At 47.6% G+C, this 14,848-nt stretch overlaps 1 protein-coding gene across 1 annotated transcript in view; it reads left to right on the top strand.

Annotated features, from left to right (window-relative positions):
- Positions 1 to 649: 649 nt before the first annotated feature.
- Positions 650 to 14,848, top strand: part of LOC142731721 (uncharacterized) — a 43,757-nt gene continuing 29,558 nt past the window's right edge. Inside the window, exons 1-5 of the mRNA XM_075849467.1 lie at positions 650 to 792; positions 1,010 to 1,151; positions 1,899 to 2,003; positions 4,028 to 4,168; positions 5,395 to 5,560. Coding sequence (XP_075705582.1) covers positions 5,440 to 5,560 — 121 coding nt within the window. The 5' untranslated portion in view covers positions 650 to 792; positions 1,010 to 1,151; positions 1,899 to 2,003; positions 4,028 to 4,168; positions 5,395 to 5,439. The remainder of the gene's footprint in view (positions 793 to 1,009; positions 1,152 to 1,898; positions 2,004 to 4,027; positions 4,169 to 5,394; positions 5,561 to 14,848) is intronic.

Here is a 14,848-nt window from a genome sequence, read left to right as displayed (position 1 = left end):
CAGCGGTGACATCACTGAGAATGCAGCCTATCCATTCATGAGAGCGCAGCGGTGACATCACTGATAATGCAGCCTATCCATTCACTAGAGAGCAGCGGTGACATCACTGAGAATGCAGCCTATCCATTCACTAGAGAGCAGCGGTGACATCACTGAGAATGCAGCCTATCCATCACTAGAGAGCAGCGATGACATCACTGAGAATGCAGCCTATCCATTCACTAGAGCGCAGCGGTAACATCACTGAGAATGCAGCCCATCCATCACTAGAGAACAGCAGTGACATCACTGACAATGCAGCCTAGCCATTCACTAGAGAGCAGCGGTGACATCACTGAGAATGCAGCCTATGCGCTGGAGTCATTGCTGTCCCCCTCCCCCCGCGCTGGAGTCATTGCTGTCCCCCCCCCCCTGGCGCTGGAGTCATTGCTGTCCCCCCCCTCCCCCCTGGCGCTGGAGTCATTGCTGTCCCCCCCCCCCTGGCGCTGGAGTCATTGCTGTCCCCCCCCTCCCCCCTGGCGCTGGAGTCATTGCTGTCCCCCCCCCCCCCTGGCGCTGGAGTCATTGCTGTCCCCCCCTCCCCCCTGGCGCTGGAGTCATTGCTGTCCCCCTCCCCTGCCGTTTCATCTCCGTCTCGTCCTCCCGGCGCTGCTGATTATTCTCGGCCTTGTTTCCTCCTCCAGAATATTTTACGTTTCGCACGACTCGCAGGACCTGAAGATCTTCAGCTACATCGCCCGGGACGGGGCCACCAATGCCTTCAAGTGCAACGTCTTCAAGTCCAAGAAGAAGGTTAGTCAGCCTGGAAGTGGCGCAGGTAGAGCGTGGCCGCAGGTAGAGCGTGGCCGCAGGTAGAGCGTGGCCGCAGGTAGAACGTGGCTGCAGGCGGCTCATTATTCTGCAGGTTTACTGACGTCCGTAGTGCTCGGGCTGCTCCTCCTGGCAGTGACCTCCGTCCTCATCCCTCCCCTGCTCAGTGTGTATATAATGTTGTGTTTCCCCTCCCCAGAGCCAGGCCATGCAGATTGTGCGGACTATCGGACAAGCCTTTGAAGTCTGCCACAAAATGAGCCTACGACGCGGCCAGCAGACCCCCGACCGCCAGGCAGATGGAGCCAGCGACAGGTCCCTGGAGGAGCAGAATTTTGGAGGTAGATGAGGACCAGTGGGACGCGCTCAGCCGGACAAAACCGTTTAAATGAGAATCACGTCCACGGTGACTGGAAAAACGGAACGACCGGCGACATTCAGCTTCACTTTACTAATCAGTCATCCCGAGCGACCTGTGTCCTTGTGCACTGACTGGTATAGACCGCACCCGGCACGCGAGGGGTTACTGACTGGTATATACGGCAGCCGAGGGGTTACTGACTGGTATAGACCGCACCCGGCACGTGAGGGGTTACTGACTGCTATATACGGCAGCCGAGGGGTTACTGACTGGTATAGACCGCACCCGGCACGTGAGGGGTTACTGACTGGTATATACCGCACCCGGCACGCGAGGGGTTACTGACTGGTATAGACCGCACCCGGCACGCGAGGGGTTACTGACTGGTATAGACCGCACCCGGCACGTGAGGGGTTACTGACTGGTATAGACCGCACCCGGCACGCGAGGGGTTACTGACTGGTATATACGGCATCCGGCAGGCGAGGGGTTACTGACTGGTATATACGGCACCCGGCAGGCGAGGGGTTACTGACTGGTATATACGGCACACGAGGGGTTACTGACTGGTATATACCGCACACGGGTTAAGCCCGGCGCACGTTGCTGGAGTTGCGGATATTCGGGCTCTTCTTGCGCGGCGTTTTATAAGATATTCCAAGTTGATGTAAATGAGGCGTCTCCCGATCCTCCGCGCTCTGATCTTTTCCACTTATTTATTTATTAGGACGAGAAATGACGGGAGCAGAAAATCCTGAGGAGGCCGACTGACGGAGCCGCTTGTGCTGGTGGCGTGACACGTGCGCCGGTCCTGAAGGAGCAGAGGGACCAAGTATGGAACTGTAGAGTGTCTGGGGGTCCGGGCTATAGATTACTATGTATACGTGTATGAGGCCGGTCACTATCAGTGGTCAGTATCTGGGGGTCCGGGCTATAGATTACTGTATGTACGTGTATGAGGCCGGTCACTATCAGTGGTCAGTATCTGGGGGTCCGGGCTATAGATTACTGTATGTACATGTATGAGGCCGGTCACTATCAGTGGTCAGTATCTGGGGGTCCGGGCTATAGATTACTGTATATACATGTATGAGGCCGGTCACTATCAGTGGTCAGTATCTGGGGGTCCGGGCTATAGATTACTGTGTATACGTGTATGAGGCCGGTCACTATCAGTGGTCAGTATCTGGGGGTCCGGGCTATAGATTACTGTGTATACGTGTATGAGGCCGGTCACTATCAGTGGTCAGTATCTGGGGGTCCGGGCTATAGATTACTATGTATACGTGTATGAGGCCGGTCACTATCAGTGGTCAGTATCTGGGGGTCCGGGCTATAGATTACTGTGTATACATGTATGAGGCCGGTCACTATCAGTGGTCAGTATCTGGGGGTCCGGGCTATAGATTACTGTGTATACGTGTATGAGGCCGGTCACTATCAGTGGTCAGTATCTGGGGGTCCGGGCTATAGATTACTGTATATACATGAATGAGGCCGGTCACTATCAGTGGTCAGTATCTGGGGGTCCGGGCTATAGATTACTGTATATACATGTATGAGGCCGGTCACTATCAGTGGTCAGTATCTGGGGGTCCGGGCTATAGATTACTGTGTATACGTGTATGAGGCCGGTCACTATCAGTGGTCAGTATCTGGGGGTCCGGGCTATAGATTACTGTGTATACGTGTATGAGGCCGGTCACTATCAGTGGTCAGTATCTGGGGGTCCGGGCTATAGATTACTATGTATACGTGTATGAGGCCGGTCACTATCAGTGGTCAGTATCTGGGGGTCCGGGCTATAGATTACTGTGTATACGTGTATGAGGCCGGTCACTATCAGTGGTCAGTATCTGGGGGTCCGGGCTATAGATTACTGTGTATACGTGTATGAGGCCGGTCACTATCAGTGGTCAGTATCTGGGGGTCCGGGCTATAGATTACTGTATATACGTGTATGAGGCCGGTCACTATCAGTGGTCAGTATCTGGGGGTCCGGGCTATAGATTACTGTATATACATGTATGAGGCCGGTCACTATCAGTGGTCAGTATCTGGGGGTCCGGGCTATAGATTACTGTATATACGTGTATGAGGCCGGTCACTATCAGTGGTCAGTATCTGGGGGTCCGGGCTATAGATTACTGTGTATACGTGTATGAGGCCGGTCACTATCAGTGGTCAGTATCTGGGGGTCCGGGCTATAGATTACTGTATATACATGTATGAGGCCGGTCACTATCAGTGGTCAGTATCTGGGGGTCCGGGCTATAGATTACTGTGTATACGTGTATGAGGCCGGTCACTATCAGTGGTCAGTATCTGGGGGTCCGGGCTATAGATTACTGTGTATACATGTATGAGGCCGGTCACTATCAGTGGTCAGTATCTGGGGGTCCGGGCTATAGATTACTGTATATACATGTATGAGGCCAGTCACTATCAGTGGTCAGTATCTGGGGGTCCGGGCTATAGATTACTGTATGTGCGTGTATGAGGCCGGTCACCAGTATTTAGGGGGATGGTGATGATGACGTTGAGGATGATGATGACGGTGATGAGTAGGATGATGATGATTGGTGATGTTGAGGAGGAGGATGATGATGATGATTGGTGATGATGATGATTGATGATGATGATGAGGAGGATGATGATGATTGGTGATGTTGAGGAGGAGGATGATGATGATGATTGGTGATGATGATGATTGATGATGATGATGATGATGAGGAGGATGATGATGATTGGTGATGATGACTGATGATGAGGAGGATGATTATGATATACACTGGTCATTACTGTAACACATGACTGGGGGTAGTTGATCGTCTCTCACCTGCGTCTTATTTACAGGATATTGAGAATTCTTCTACACAAAAGCTCCAGACACCGCACGTCTCCTCCTCCTCCTCCTCATCCTCACAGCACCGACTGCAGCTCCTCCACCATCTACTCCTGCAGCAGCAGCAACAGACACAGGTGGCTGTAGCTCAGGTGAGTACAACTCCCATCATCCTGTAACACGTTGTGAGTTAATGGATGTGGGTGGTTGTAGTAGAGGGGAGTATGGATGTGGGTGGTTGTAGTAGAGGGAGTCTATGGATGTGGGTGGTTGTAGTAGAGGAGTTTATGGATGTGGGTGGTTGTAGTAGAGGGGAGTCTATGGATGTGGGTGGTTGTAGTAGAGGAGTCTATGGATGTGGGTGGTTGTAGTAGAGGAGTCTATGGATGTGGGTGGTTGTAGTAGAGGGAGTTTATGGATGTGGGTGGTTGTAGTAGAGGAGTCTATGGATGTGGGTGGTTGTAGTAGAGGAGTCTATGGATGTGGGTGGTTGTAGTAGAGGGAGTTTATGGATGTGGGTGGTTGTAGTAGAGGAGTCTATGGATGTGGGTGGTTGTAGTAGAGGAGTCTATGGATGTGGGTGGTTGTAGTAGAGGGAGTTTATGGATGTGGGTGGTTGTAGTAGAGTTTATGGATGTGGGTGGTTGTAGTAGAGGGAGTCTATGGATGTGGGTGGTTGTAGTAGAGGGAGTCTATGGATGTGGGTGGTTGTAGTAGAGGGAGTCTATGGATGTGGGTGGTTGTAGTAGAGGGAGTCTATGGCTGTAGGATCGCTGGGGGTCTTCGCGCTCAGACCCTCACAGATCAGAACTTTTGTAAACGCTTAGCGACCCGTTAGGTTGTCAGTCACACTTGCAGATTTGGTCAGTATTTTGTATCCAGGAGTTGAACCCTAAAGTAAAGATTCAGACTTCGCTCATAATTCCTGGCGTTGACTGAAAATTTTGGAATGAAGACGACGAGAAAAGTGTCAGGGAGGTGGTGGGAGCCTGCGACTACGGTCTGTGTACAGCAGAGGGCGCAGATCTCACTCTGGAATACATGGCCGGGGCAGAGTGTGCATCTCCTTCACCGCTGCTGGTGACATTGTCCACTAGATGGCGCCACTGACTGTAGATGTGGGCTTGGCAGTAGGACTCTTCTCTCATGTGTGACATTGTCCACTAGATGGCGCCACTGACTGTAGATGTGGGCTTGGCAGTAGGACTCTTCTCTCATGTGTGACATTGTCCACTAGATGGCGCCACTGACTGTAGATGTGGGCTTGGCAGTAGGACTCTTCTCTCATGTGTGACATTGTCCACTAGATGGCGCCACTGACTGTAGATGTGGGCTTGGCAGTAGGACTCTTCTCTCATGTGTGACTTCTCTCTACCAGGTGCAGCTATTGAAGGATCAGCTTGCAGCAGAGACGACGGCTCGCATGGAGTCCCAGGCCCGAGTGAGACAACTTCTACTGACCAACCGCGATCTGTTGCAGCACATGTCACTGCTGGTGAGACAGATAAAGGAGCTGGAGATCAGATCCGAGCAGAACCGCGCCGGTGAGTGAGGAAAGAAACAGTCCAACAAGGTCACAACTCTAGAGAATAGTGAGCCAACAACGTGTGTGTGTGTGTGTGTGTGTGTGTGTGTGTGTGTGTGTGTGTGTGTGTGTGTTACACTACCGTTCAAAAGTTTAGGGTCACTTAGAAAGCCCAGTTTTTTTTCAATGAAGATAACATGAAATGTGGTAAATGACTATTCTAGCTGCAAACGTCTGGTTTTTAATGCAATATCTACATAGGTGTATAGAGGCCCATTTCCAGCAACCATCACTCCAGTGTTCTAATGGTACATTGTGTTTGCTGACTGTGTTAGAAGGCTAATGGATGATTAGAAAACACTTGAAAACCCTTGTGCAATTATGTTAGCACCGCTGTAAACAGTTTTGCTGTTTAGAGGAGCTATAAAACTGACCTTCCTTTGAGCTAGTTGAGAATTTGGAGCATTACATTTGTGGGTTCGATTAAACTCTCAAAATGGCTAGAAAAAGTGAGCTTTCATGTGAAACTCGACAGTCTATTCTTGTTCTTAGAAATGAAGGCTATTCCATGCGAGAAATTGCCAAGAAACTGCAGATTTCCTACAACGGTGTGTACTACTCCCTTCAGAGGACAGCACAAACAGGCTCTAACCAGAGTAGAAAGAGAAGTGGGAGGCCCCGCTGCACAACTGAGCAACAAGACAAGTACATTAGAGTCTCTAGTGTGAGAAATAGACGCCTCACAGGTCCTCAACTGGCAGCTTCATTAAATAGTACCCGCAAAACGCCAGTGTCAACGTCTACAGTGAAGAGGCCACTCCGGGATGCTGGCCTTCAGGGCAGAGTGGCAAAGAAAAAGCCATACCTGAGACTGGCTAATAAAAGGACAAGATTAATATGGGCAAAAGCACAGACATTGGACAGAGGAAGATTGGAAAAAAGTGTTATGGACAGACGAATGGAAGTTTGAGGTGTTTGGATCACACAGAAGAACATTTGTGAGACGCAGAACAACTGAAAAGATGCTGGAAGAGCGCCGGACGCCATCTGTCAAGCATGGTGGAGGTCATGTGATGGTCTGGGGTAAAGTGGGAGATTTGTACAAGGTAAAAGGGATTGTGAATAAGGAAGGCGATCACTCCGCAACGCCATGCCATACCCTGTGGACAGCGCTTGACTGGAGCCAATTTCATCCTACAACAGGACAATGACCCAAAGCACCTCCAAATGATGCAAGAACTATTTAGGGAAGAAGCCGGCAGCTGGTATTCTATCTGTAATGGAGTGGCCAGCGCAGTCACCAGATCTCACCCCCATAGAGCTGTTGTGGGAGGAGCTTGACCGTATGGTACGCAGGAAGTGCCCATCAAGCCAATCCAACTTGTGGGAGGGGCTTCTGGAAGCATGGGGGGGGGGGGAAATGTCTGCCGATGACCTCAGCAAATTAACAGCTCGAATGCCAAAGGTCTGCAATGCTGGAATTACTGCAAATGGAGCGACCAAAGCAAAGTCTGAAGGAGAAAATCATTATTTCTAACCTTGTCAATGTCTGGACTGGATTTTCTAGTCATTTTGCAACTCATTTGATAAATAGAAGTGTGAGATTTCATGGAAAACACAACATTGTCTGGGTGACCCCAAACTTTTGACCAGAACACTCCCTTAACTTTTCAACGGCTCGAGGTAGAGGGTTGAAATTTGGTGGGATTTAATGGGGTCAATAAATCTACCAGTTAACGCAAAAAAAACCACCCCCGGATGGGGCTCATCTGAATGCGTTTTGCAATGATTTTGAGCTGGGATTTGTTTGGCGGAGATATTGAACGTATTCCCGGTGGAGCTCGACTCCAGTGACTCTCACCACACCTCGTATTCTACATAGACAGACACCTTATTTATCCCCAAAGGGAAATTGGTTTTCAGTAATATTATACAAGACAACACAATATACAACACAACACAATATACAACACAACACTAAACACAATACACAACACAATAGACAACACAACACAATAGACAACACAATATACAACACAACACAATATACAACACAACACTAGACAACACAACACAATATACAACACAACACTAGACAACACAATAGACAACACAACACACAACACAATATACAACACAACACAATATACAACACAACACAATATACAACACAACACAATATACAACACAACACTAGACAACACAATAGACAACACAACACAATAGACAACACAATATACAACACAACACAATATACAACACAACACAATATACAACACAACACTAGACAACACAATATACAACACAACACAATAGACAACACAACACAATAGACAACACAATAGACAACACAATATACAACACAACACAATAGACAACACAACACCATATACAACACAATATACAACACAATATACAACACAACACACTATACAACACAACACTAGACAACACAATATACAACACAACACAATAGACTAGACAACACAACACAATATACAACACAATATACAACACAACACAATATACAACACAACATACAACACAACACAATATACAACACAATATACAACAATATACAACACAACACAATATACAACACAATATACAACACAACACAATATACAACACAACACAATATACAACACAATATACAACACAACACAATATACAACACAACACAATATACAACACAACCTATAATAAATATGTAATAAGAGGCTCCGCACACTATAGAGACATATTATATTATAAAGTGCAGCGGCTCTCCCGTGGTTCTTTCCTACACGGACATCGAGGCCGCCGATCACGAGAACGCCTTTATCTATGGATTACAATACAATGTAACGACTGCCTCTCCTCTGCTCTCATTGCACTGACCTCCTCAGATAACGGCGCCGCTCATCATCGCTCTTCCCTTCTTCATCTCCTTATTTATCTTATTCTTTTCCACTTCTCTGATGTTTTACCCCCGACAGGCCGCGCCATAAAATAGAACGCCGGCGACCGCAGAATTATAGACATTCACATCGTTCTGTCACACGTCAAACCAGCGCAAACTACACAACAAACAACCGGCTCGTTCCCTGTTCTGTGTTCTCCATCCAAATTCTGGTCTGAATATTTGTAGGATCCGACTCTCTCCACCTCCCGATTCAGAACAGACGCCGGCGCCGCGGTCTCGTTATCCTGCGTAAATCAATAATCATTTCTTGTGTTTTCCCAATATTTAATTCCAACCCATTATCTGCACTCCATTTAACAGATTCAGACATCACATCCCCCGTACTCTCCATCGCATCCTCCGTACTCTCCATCGCATCCCCCGTACTCTCCATCGCATCCCCCGTACTCTCCATCGCATCCCCCGTACTCTCCATCGCATCCCCCGTACTCTCCATCGCATCCCCCGTACTCTCCATCGCATCCCCCGTACTCTCCATCGCTCCCCCGTACTCTCCATCGCACCCCCGTACTCTCCATCGCATCCCCCGTACTCTCCATCGCATCCCCCGTACTCTCCATCGCCCCCCCGTACTCTCCATCGCCCCCCCGTACTCTCCATCGCAACCCTGTATTCTCCATCGCACCCCTGTATTCTCCATCGCACCCCCGTACTCTCCATCGCATCCCCCGTACTCTCCATCGCATCCCCCGTACTCTCCATCGCCCCCCCGTACTCTCCATCGCCCCCCCGTACTCTCCATCGCAACCCTGTATTCTCCATCGCACCCCTGTATTCTCCATCGCACCCCTGTATCCTCCATCGCACCCCTGTACTCTCCATCGCATCCCCTGTACTCTCCATCGCATCCCCCGTACTCTCCATCGCAACCCCGTATTCTCCATCGCACCCCTGTATTCTCCATCGCCCCCCTGTACTCTCCATCGCCCCCCTGTATTCTCCATCGCCCCCCTGTATTCTCCATCGCCCCCCTGTACTCTCCATCGCCCCCCTGTACTCTCCATCGCCCCCCTGTACTCTCCATTGCACCCCTGTATTCTTTATCACAGCCCCCCTTTACCGCCCCCATAATCACAGAATCATCATCATATTTCTGCAGATGACAATGTCCAGTATTGTACCTATAGGAAACAGAAAACACAGCGCCACATAGTGCAGGTTACCCAGATGTGGTGCAATATAGAGTTATAGAAGAGGATAATAGACAATGAAAGAACAATTGCTGCCGCCAGGACTCAGGACCTCCAGGGAAATCCACAGAGAATGTGCTGGATGTGCAAGAAAAAAAGAGTCTCCAGGGGCGCTGCTGCACATAAAGCATCCGCGAGGTGAATCACGTCAAAAACAGGGTGCGTGAAAAGATTTATAGAACAAGGGGCTACGCGTTTCAATGCCGCACCGGCATCTTCATCAGGCCATGAAACTAGAAAAACCCGCCAATGTGACCGGGGTCAAAGTGCTGAAATGACGTCACAGGTCAAGGTTTGAAATTAAGTAGAACTATAAGCAGAAGCAATAAATGGTTAATAGAATGAACGGCTGTGCCTTGCACAACTATACAATACACAATGCTGCAAAGATGACACAATGAAAAACATTACGAATAAAAGCAACACGGTGTATGACACGTACAAAGGGTGCGAAATACTGAAAATCCACTAGTATGTCGTCACAGCATCCATCAGAACCCCGAGAGGACCCGAAGATCTATGTAAGAATACAGCCAGAGTGGATCTATATACATAGAAACAGCCATGTGGATGCTAAAACGGAGACCGTACATTTAGGGTATGTTCACACGGCGGGGGTCCGTAACGGCTGAAATTACGGGGATGTTTCAGCCTGAAAACATCCCCGTAATTTCAGCCGTACCGGCATGTGCAGGCGCTTGAACGCCGCGTCCATTACGGCCGTAATTAGCGCTGCTATTCATTGGAGTCAATGAATAACGGCTCCAAATACGGCCAAAGAAGTGACAGGTCACTTCTTTGACGCGGGCGTCTATTTACGCGCCGTCATTTGACAGCAACATGTAAATATACGCCTCGTGTGAACAGACAAACGTCTGCCCATTGCTTTCAATGGGCAGATGTTTGTCAGCGCTATTGAGGCGCTATTTTCGGGCGTAATTCGGGGCAAAAACGCCCGATTTACGTCCGTAAATAGGCCGTGTGAACATACCCTTAGATGCTAATCAGAAGGAGATCGCTGGAGCTAAACCTGATGGTGGAAGTCACATTATAACAATAGATTTATATTAGTACAAGCAGCGGGCGATCAGATAAACCAGCAGCGGGCGAGTCAGAACTGGAGATGTCCGTGTTACCATCAAACAACAAGACAAGATGAGGAAAAAAGAAACAAAATATTACAAATGATATGTAAAAGGTGGATGCAGGAATGATACAATGACATCAGATAAAAAACACGCAAATGGTACAATGATGATCATCTTATGGAAGTAGCGAAAAGACGGAAAATCTGAACACAACGAATTACAAGGCAGACCGGGAGCTACGGACGCCAAACCTATAGCAAATGGAGGGGTAAATGTACCCAACTGAGGAGCACGGAATATTCCTATGGGATGATCAATAAAAGAAGATAAGAGAAGACATGATGCGTAGGTGACAGCCCGCAGTCAGGATCCAGAGAGATCATTCACACCGTAGGGTTGGAGGGTCCTCAATTTAAAAATCCAATCATTTTCACCTTGCTTGAGCTTGTTAAAGGGAATGTGTCGCCAGCAAAACATGTTTAACTAAAAAAAAAAAAACAATTAGTGTGTGGGTGATTAAACATTGTTCTAATTTTTTTTATTTTTTTCACTCGTCCGGAAATATTATAAATTGGATTCTAATTTATTATTATTTCCCATTTTTTGTCACTAGATGGAGCCATTCCCAAAATTGCAGCATTGGCGTGTGGTAAAGCAACCTCATTGCTTTATGCTGCAAAATTGGGTAAAAAGCCCTCGCTCTAGTGAGCTCTCAGGATCCCCCCCTCCTTTATCCTGGCTAGTGCCGGGAGTAACGAGGGGTTTGAACGGTGTAACCTCCTACACTGTGTGTCGCCATGTTTTGAGCTAACACACAGTGTAGAAGGTTTACATAGCAGTAATCACACACAAACACGAACAAACATCGCTCCAGTCGCCGCCGGTCCCTCCGCTCCGTCTGCTGCCGCTGCTCCATGTGCACAAGTCCGGAAGCCGCGACCGGACGGCGCACATTTCAAATTGGACTGTGTGGGAGCGGCGCATGCGCAGTTCCCACACAGACGGCGTACATGTTAGTAGATGGAACGGGCCCCGTTCGCAGTCACTATGGGACTGGAGCTGCCGTATTCCATGTCTGTATGTGTCGTTAATCGACACACACAGAAATGGAAAAAAAAATGGCAGCTCCATAGGGAAGAAAAAGTGTAAAAATAAAAAAAAGGAACACAAATTAATACAAACGTTTTTAATAAAACCCTAACATAAAACTGATATAAAAAAAAAATAATTTGGTGACACTGTTCCTTTAAATCTATTGGCAACATTCAGTGGGATCTGTTCAATCGGTGTAATCAATATTTTATTGAAAAGGCTGCTATGTGTGGAGGCGAAGCGACGGGAGGCAAAGTGACGACGGGAGGCAAAGTGACGGGAGACAAAGCGACGGGAGGCAAAGTGACGGGAGACAAAGCGACGGGAGACAAAGTGACGGGAGGCAAAGTGACGACGGGAGGCAAAGTGACGACGGGAGGCAAAGTGACGACGGGAGGCAAAGTGACGGGAGACAAAGCGACGGGAGGCAAAGCGACGGGAGACAAAGCGACGGGAGGCAAAGCGACGGGAGGCAAAGTGACGACGGGAGGCAAAGTGACGACGGGAGGCAAAGTGACGACGGGAGGCAAAGCGACTCATGAAGCCCGTAGTTACATTGAACCTATGGCGGTTGACTCTTGTTCGTAGGCATTGTGTTGTGCGGCCGATATACTGTAGATGGCAGAGACATTCCAGCATATAAATTACATAGGAGTTTCCTGAATTGTGGGAGCTCCTAATCTTGGAGGATTCCTCAGTCACTGTGGCTGTATACAGCGTGGCTTTATGGGTAATATTAGTACAGCACATACAACGCTGGTGGCCACATTTGAAAGAGCCCAATGTTTTAGGGAGCAGAGTCGAGCTGGCAGCTGGAGGGTTTCTCAGTCTACTCCGGGCCAGAATGTTTGAGGGATTTGGAGCGTCTGAAGGTGACAATAGGTCTCTCTGGTAGCGCTGCCTTTAGGTGGGGATCACTGGTCAGGATGTGCCGATGTCTCTCCAGAATTTCCCTGATTCTTTTGTTTCCACTATTGAATGTGGTGATGAAATGATGACTGAAGTTGTGGATAACTTTCTTGTCTCTTTTCCTCAATGCACGATGCTTGGGTTAATAGCGCAGCTTTACAACGAGCTCCTTTTATAAAGTTCGATGGGAAATTCTTCTCCTTAAATCTTTTTTCTAGTATATTACATTCCCTATGAAAATCCATATTGGTCGTGCAATTTTTCCTAACCGCAGGGGACATTTTTACCCATGGAGGATAGTGGGCACTATTAACATTGATGCAGCTATTGACATCCACAGATTTAAAATGGGTCTTTGTAATGAATTTATTAGGGGTAATGTCAAAAGCGATAGTCAGATCTAAAAAATGAATGGACGTGGTAGAAAAAGTGTGTAAAAGAGAACCCAAAACTGTTCTGATTAAGAAGATCAGTAAAAGATGCAGCCTCAGCCTCATTGCCCATCCAAATGAAGAGGAGATCATCAATGTGGCGCTTGAAGAATAAGAGGGTGATCATGGTAGATATAAAGGTCTTCAAAGTTTCCCATATAGAGGTTGGCATATGAGGGTGCAAACCTAGAACCCATAGCGCACCCCTTAATTTGGTTACATTTTTTTTAATCAAAACTAAAAGAGTTGTGGTTGGGAATAAAATGGACACATTTGGTAATAAATTGAATCTGACCATCGGGCCTGCAGGTTTTAGTGGTTAATACAGACTCTATGACCTCAAGGCCTTTGGAATGAGGGATATTACTATACAGGGCCGTGACATCTGCAGTGAGGAAATGAATGGGATGCATTGATTGCGTGGAGCTCCCTAATCACCTGCGTAGAATCCTTGAGGTATGATGGTAAGCCAACCACTAAAGGCTGAAGATCAACGAAATGAGAGATTACTGGTCAAGGACCCGATTCCAGGAATTATAGCGCGTCCGGGGGGATTCGTGATGGACTTATGCACTTTAGGAAGGTGGTACATAAATGGCATATTGGGAAACCCTTTTCTTTTTTGGTAATAATGCCCTCTCGGAACGCCGTTTCAATAAGATTGCCATATTTGAATGTGTGTTCAGGTAGAGGATTCACTGCCAATTGTATATAGAAATTCCTGTCATCAAGGATCCTGTAGGTCTCTCCCAAATATTGATCCCTTTCCATAATTACAATGCCTCCTCCTTTATCGGCTGAACGAATCACAATATTGTCATTCCTTGCCAGTGCCCTAAGGGAATGTCTCTCCTGATGAGTGAGATTGTCAGATTTATATATCAGTTTATCCAAGGATCTAAATTCATTCCCTACTAAAATAGAGAAAGTTTCCAATAAGGAACCCTGATGGTGCAAGGGATAAAAGCAAGATTTAAATCCGCAGTAATTATTGATGGGACAAGGTCTTGTACAATAGGTTCCGGCGCAGGGGCAGGTGTTGCATGTGTTGGGACCATTTTGGAAAGAGAGAAATGTCTAGTAAGGGTTAATTTCCGGACGAACCTGTTAAGGTCCATGAAAAGATCAAAGGTATTAGGTGACGTGACAGGACAGAAAGAGAGGCCCTTACTCAGCAACTAATCTCATGTGTTGAAGATATAGGAGGATAGATTGAACAGTTTCATTTTTAGTGGTTGGTCCGATACTTCTTTAGATTGGTAGAGAGGGGTCGTTTTGTTACGTTTGCGACCTCCTCTTCTTCCTCTGTATCTAGTTTTCTTTTGGTTGAAATATTTTGTACCAGTGGGAAAAAATGAGTGATGGTAAAAGGTGTGTTACAAGGTGATCGTCGCTGTTGATGGTAGGCGTGGCAGGTGGCATGGTTAGTTGGGAGGGAAGTCCTAAAAAAGAGGTGGGGCTAAAAGAGGGGGGATCAGAAGTACCATAGGATACATCGTTGGGGGTGATGTAGCATGAGCCCCTTCTATATTAGTGGGAAGAGAAGTTAACTGCGGTGTCATGAGAGGATGGGGATAAATCATGTACTGATCGCACCATGGAATCATTAGAGGACGGGGATAAATCATGTAC

The sequence above is a fragment of the Rhinoderma darwinii genome, unplaced genomic scaffold (assembly GCF_050947455.1).
Source record: "Rhinoderma darwinii isolate aRhiDar2 unplaced genomic scaffold, aRhiDar2.hap1 Scaffold_862, whole genome shotgun sequence".
Taxonomy (NCBI): domain Eukaryota; kingdom Metazoa; phylum Chordata; class Amphibia; order Anura; family Rhinodermatidae; genus Rhinoderma; species Rhinoderma darwinii.
The sequence above is the reverse complement of the archived record's forward strand: the minus strand, read 5'-3'. Positions and strand labels throughout refer to the sequence as shown.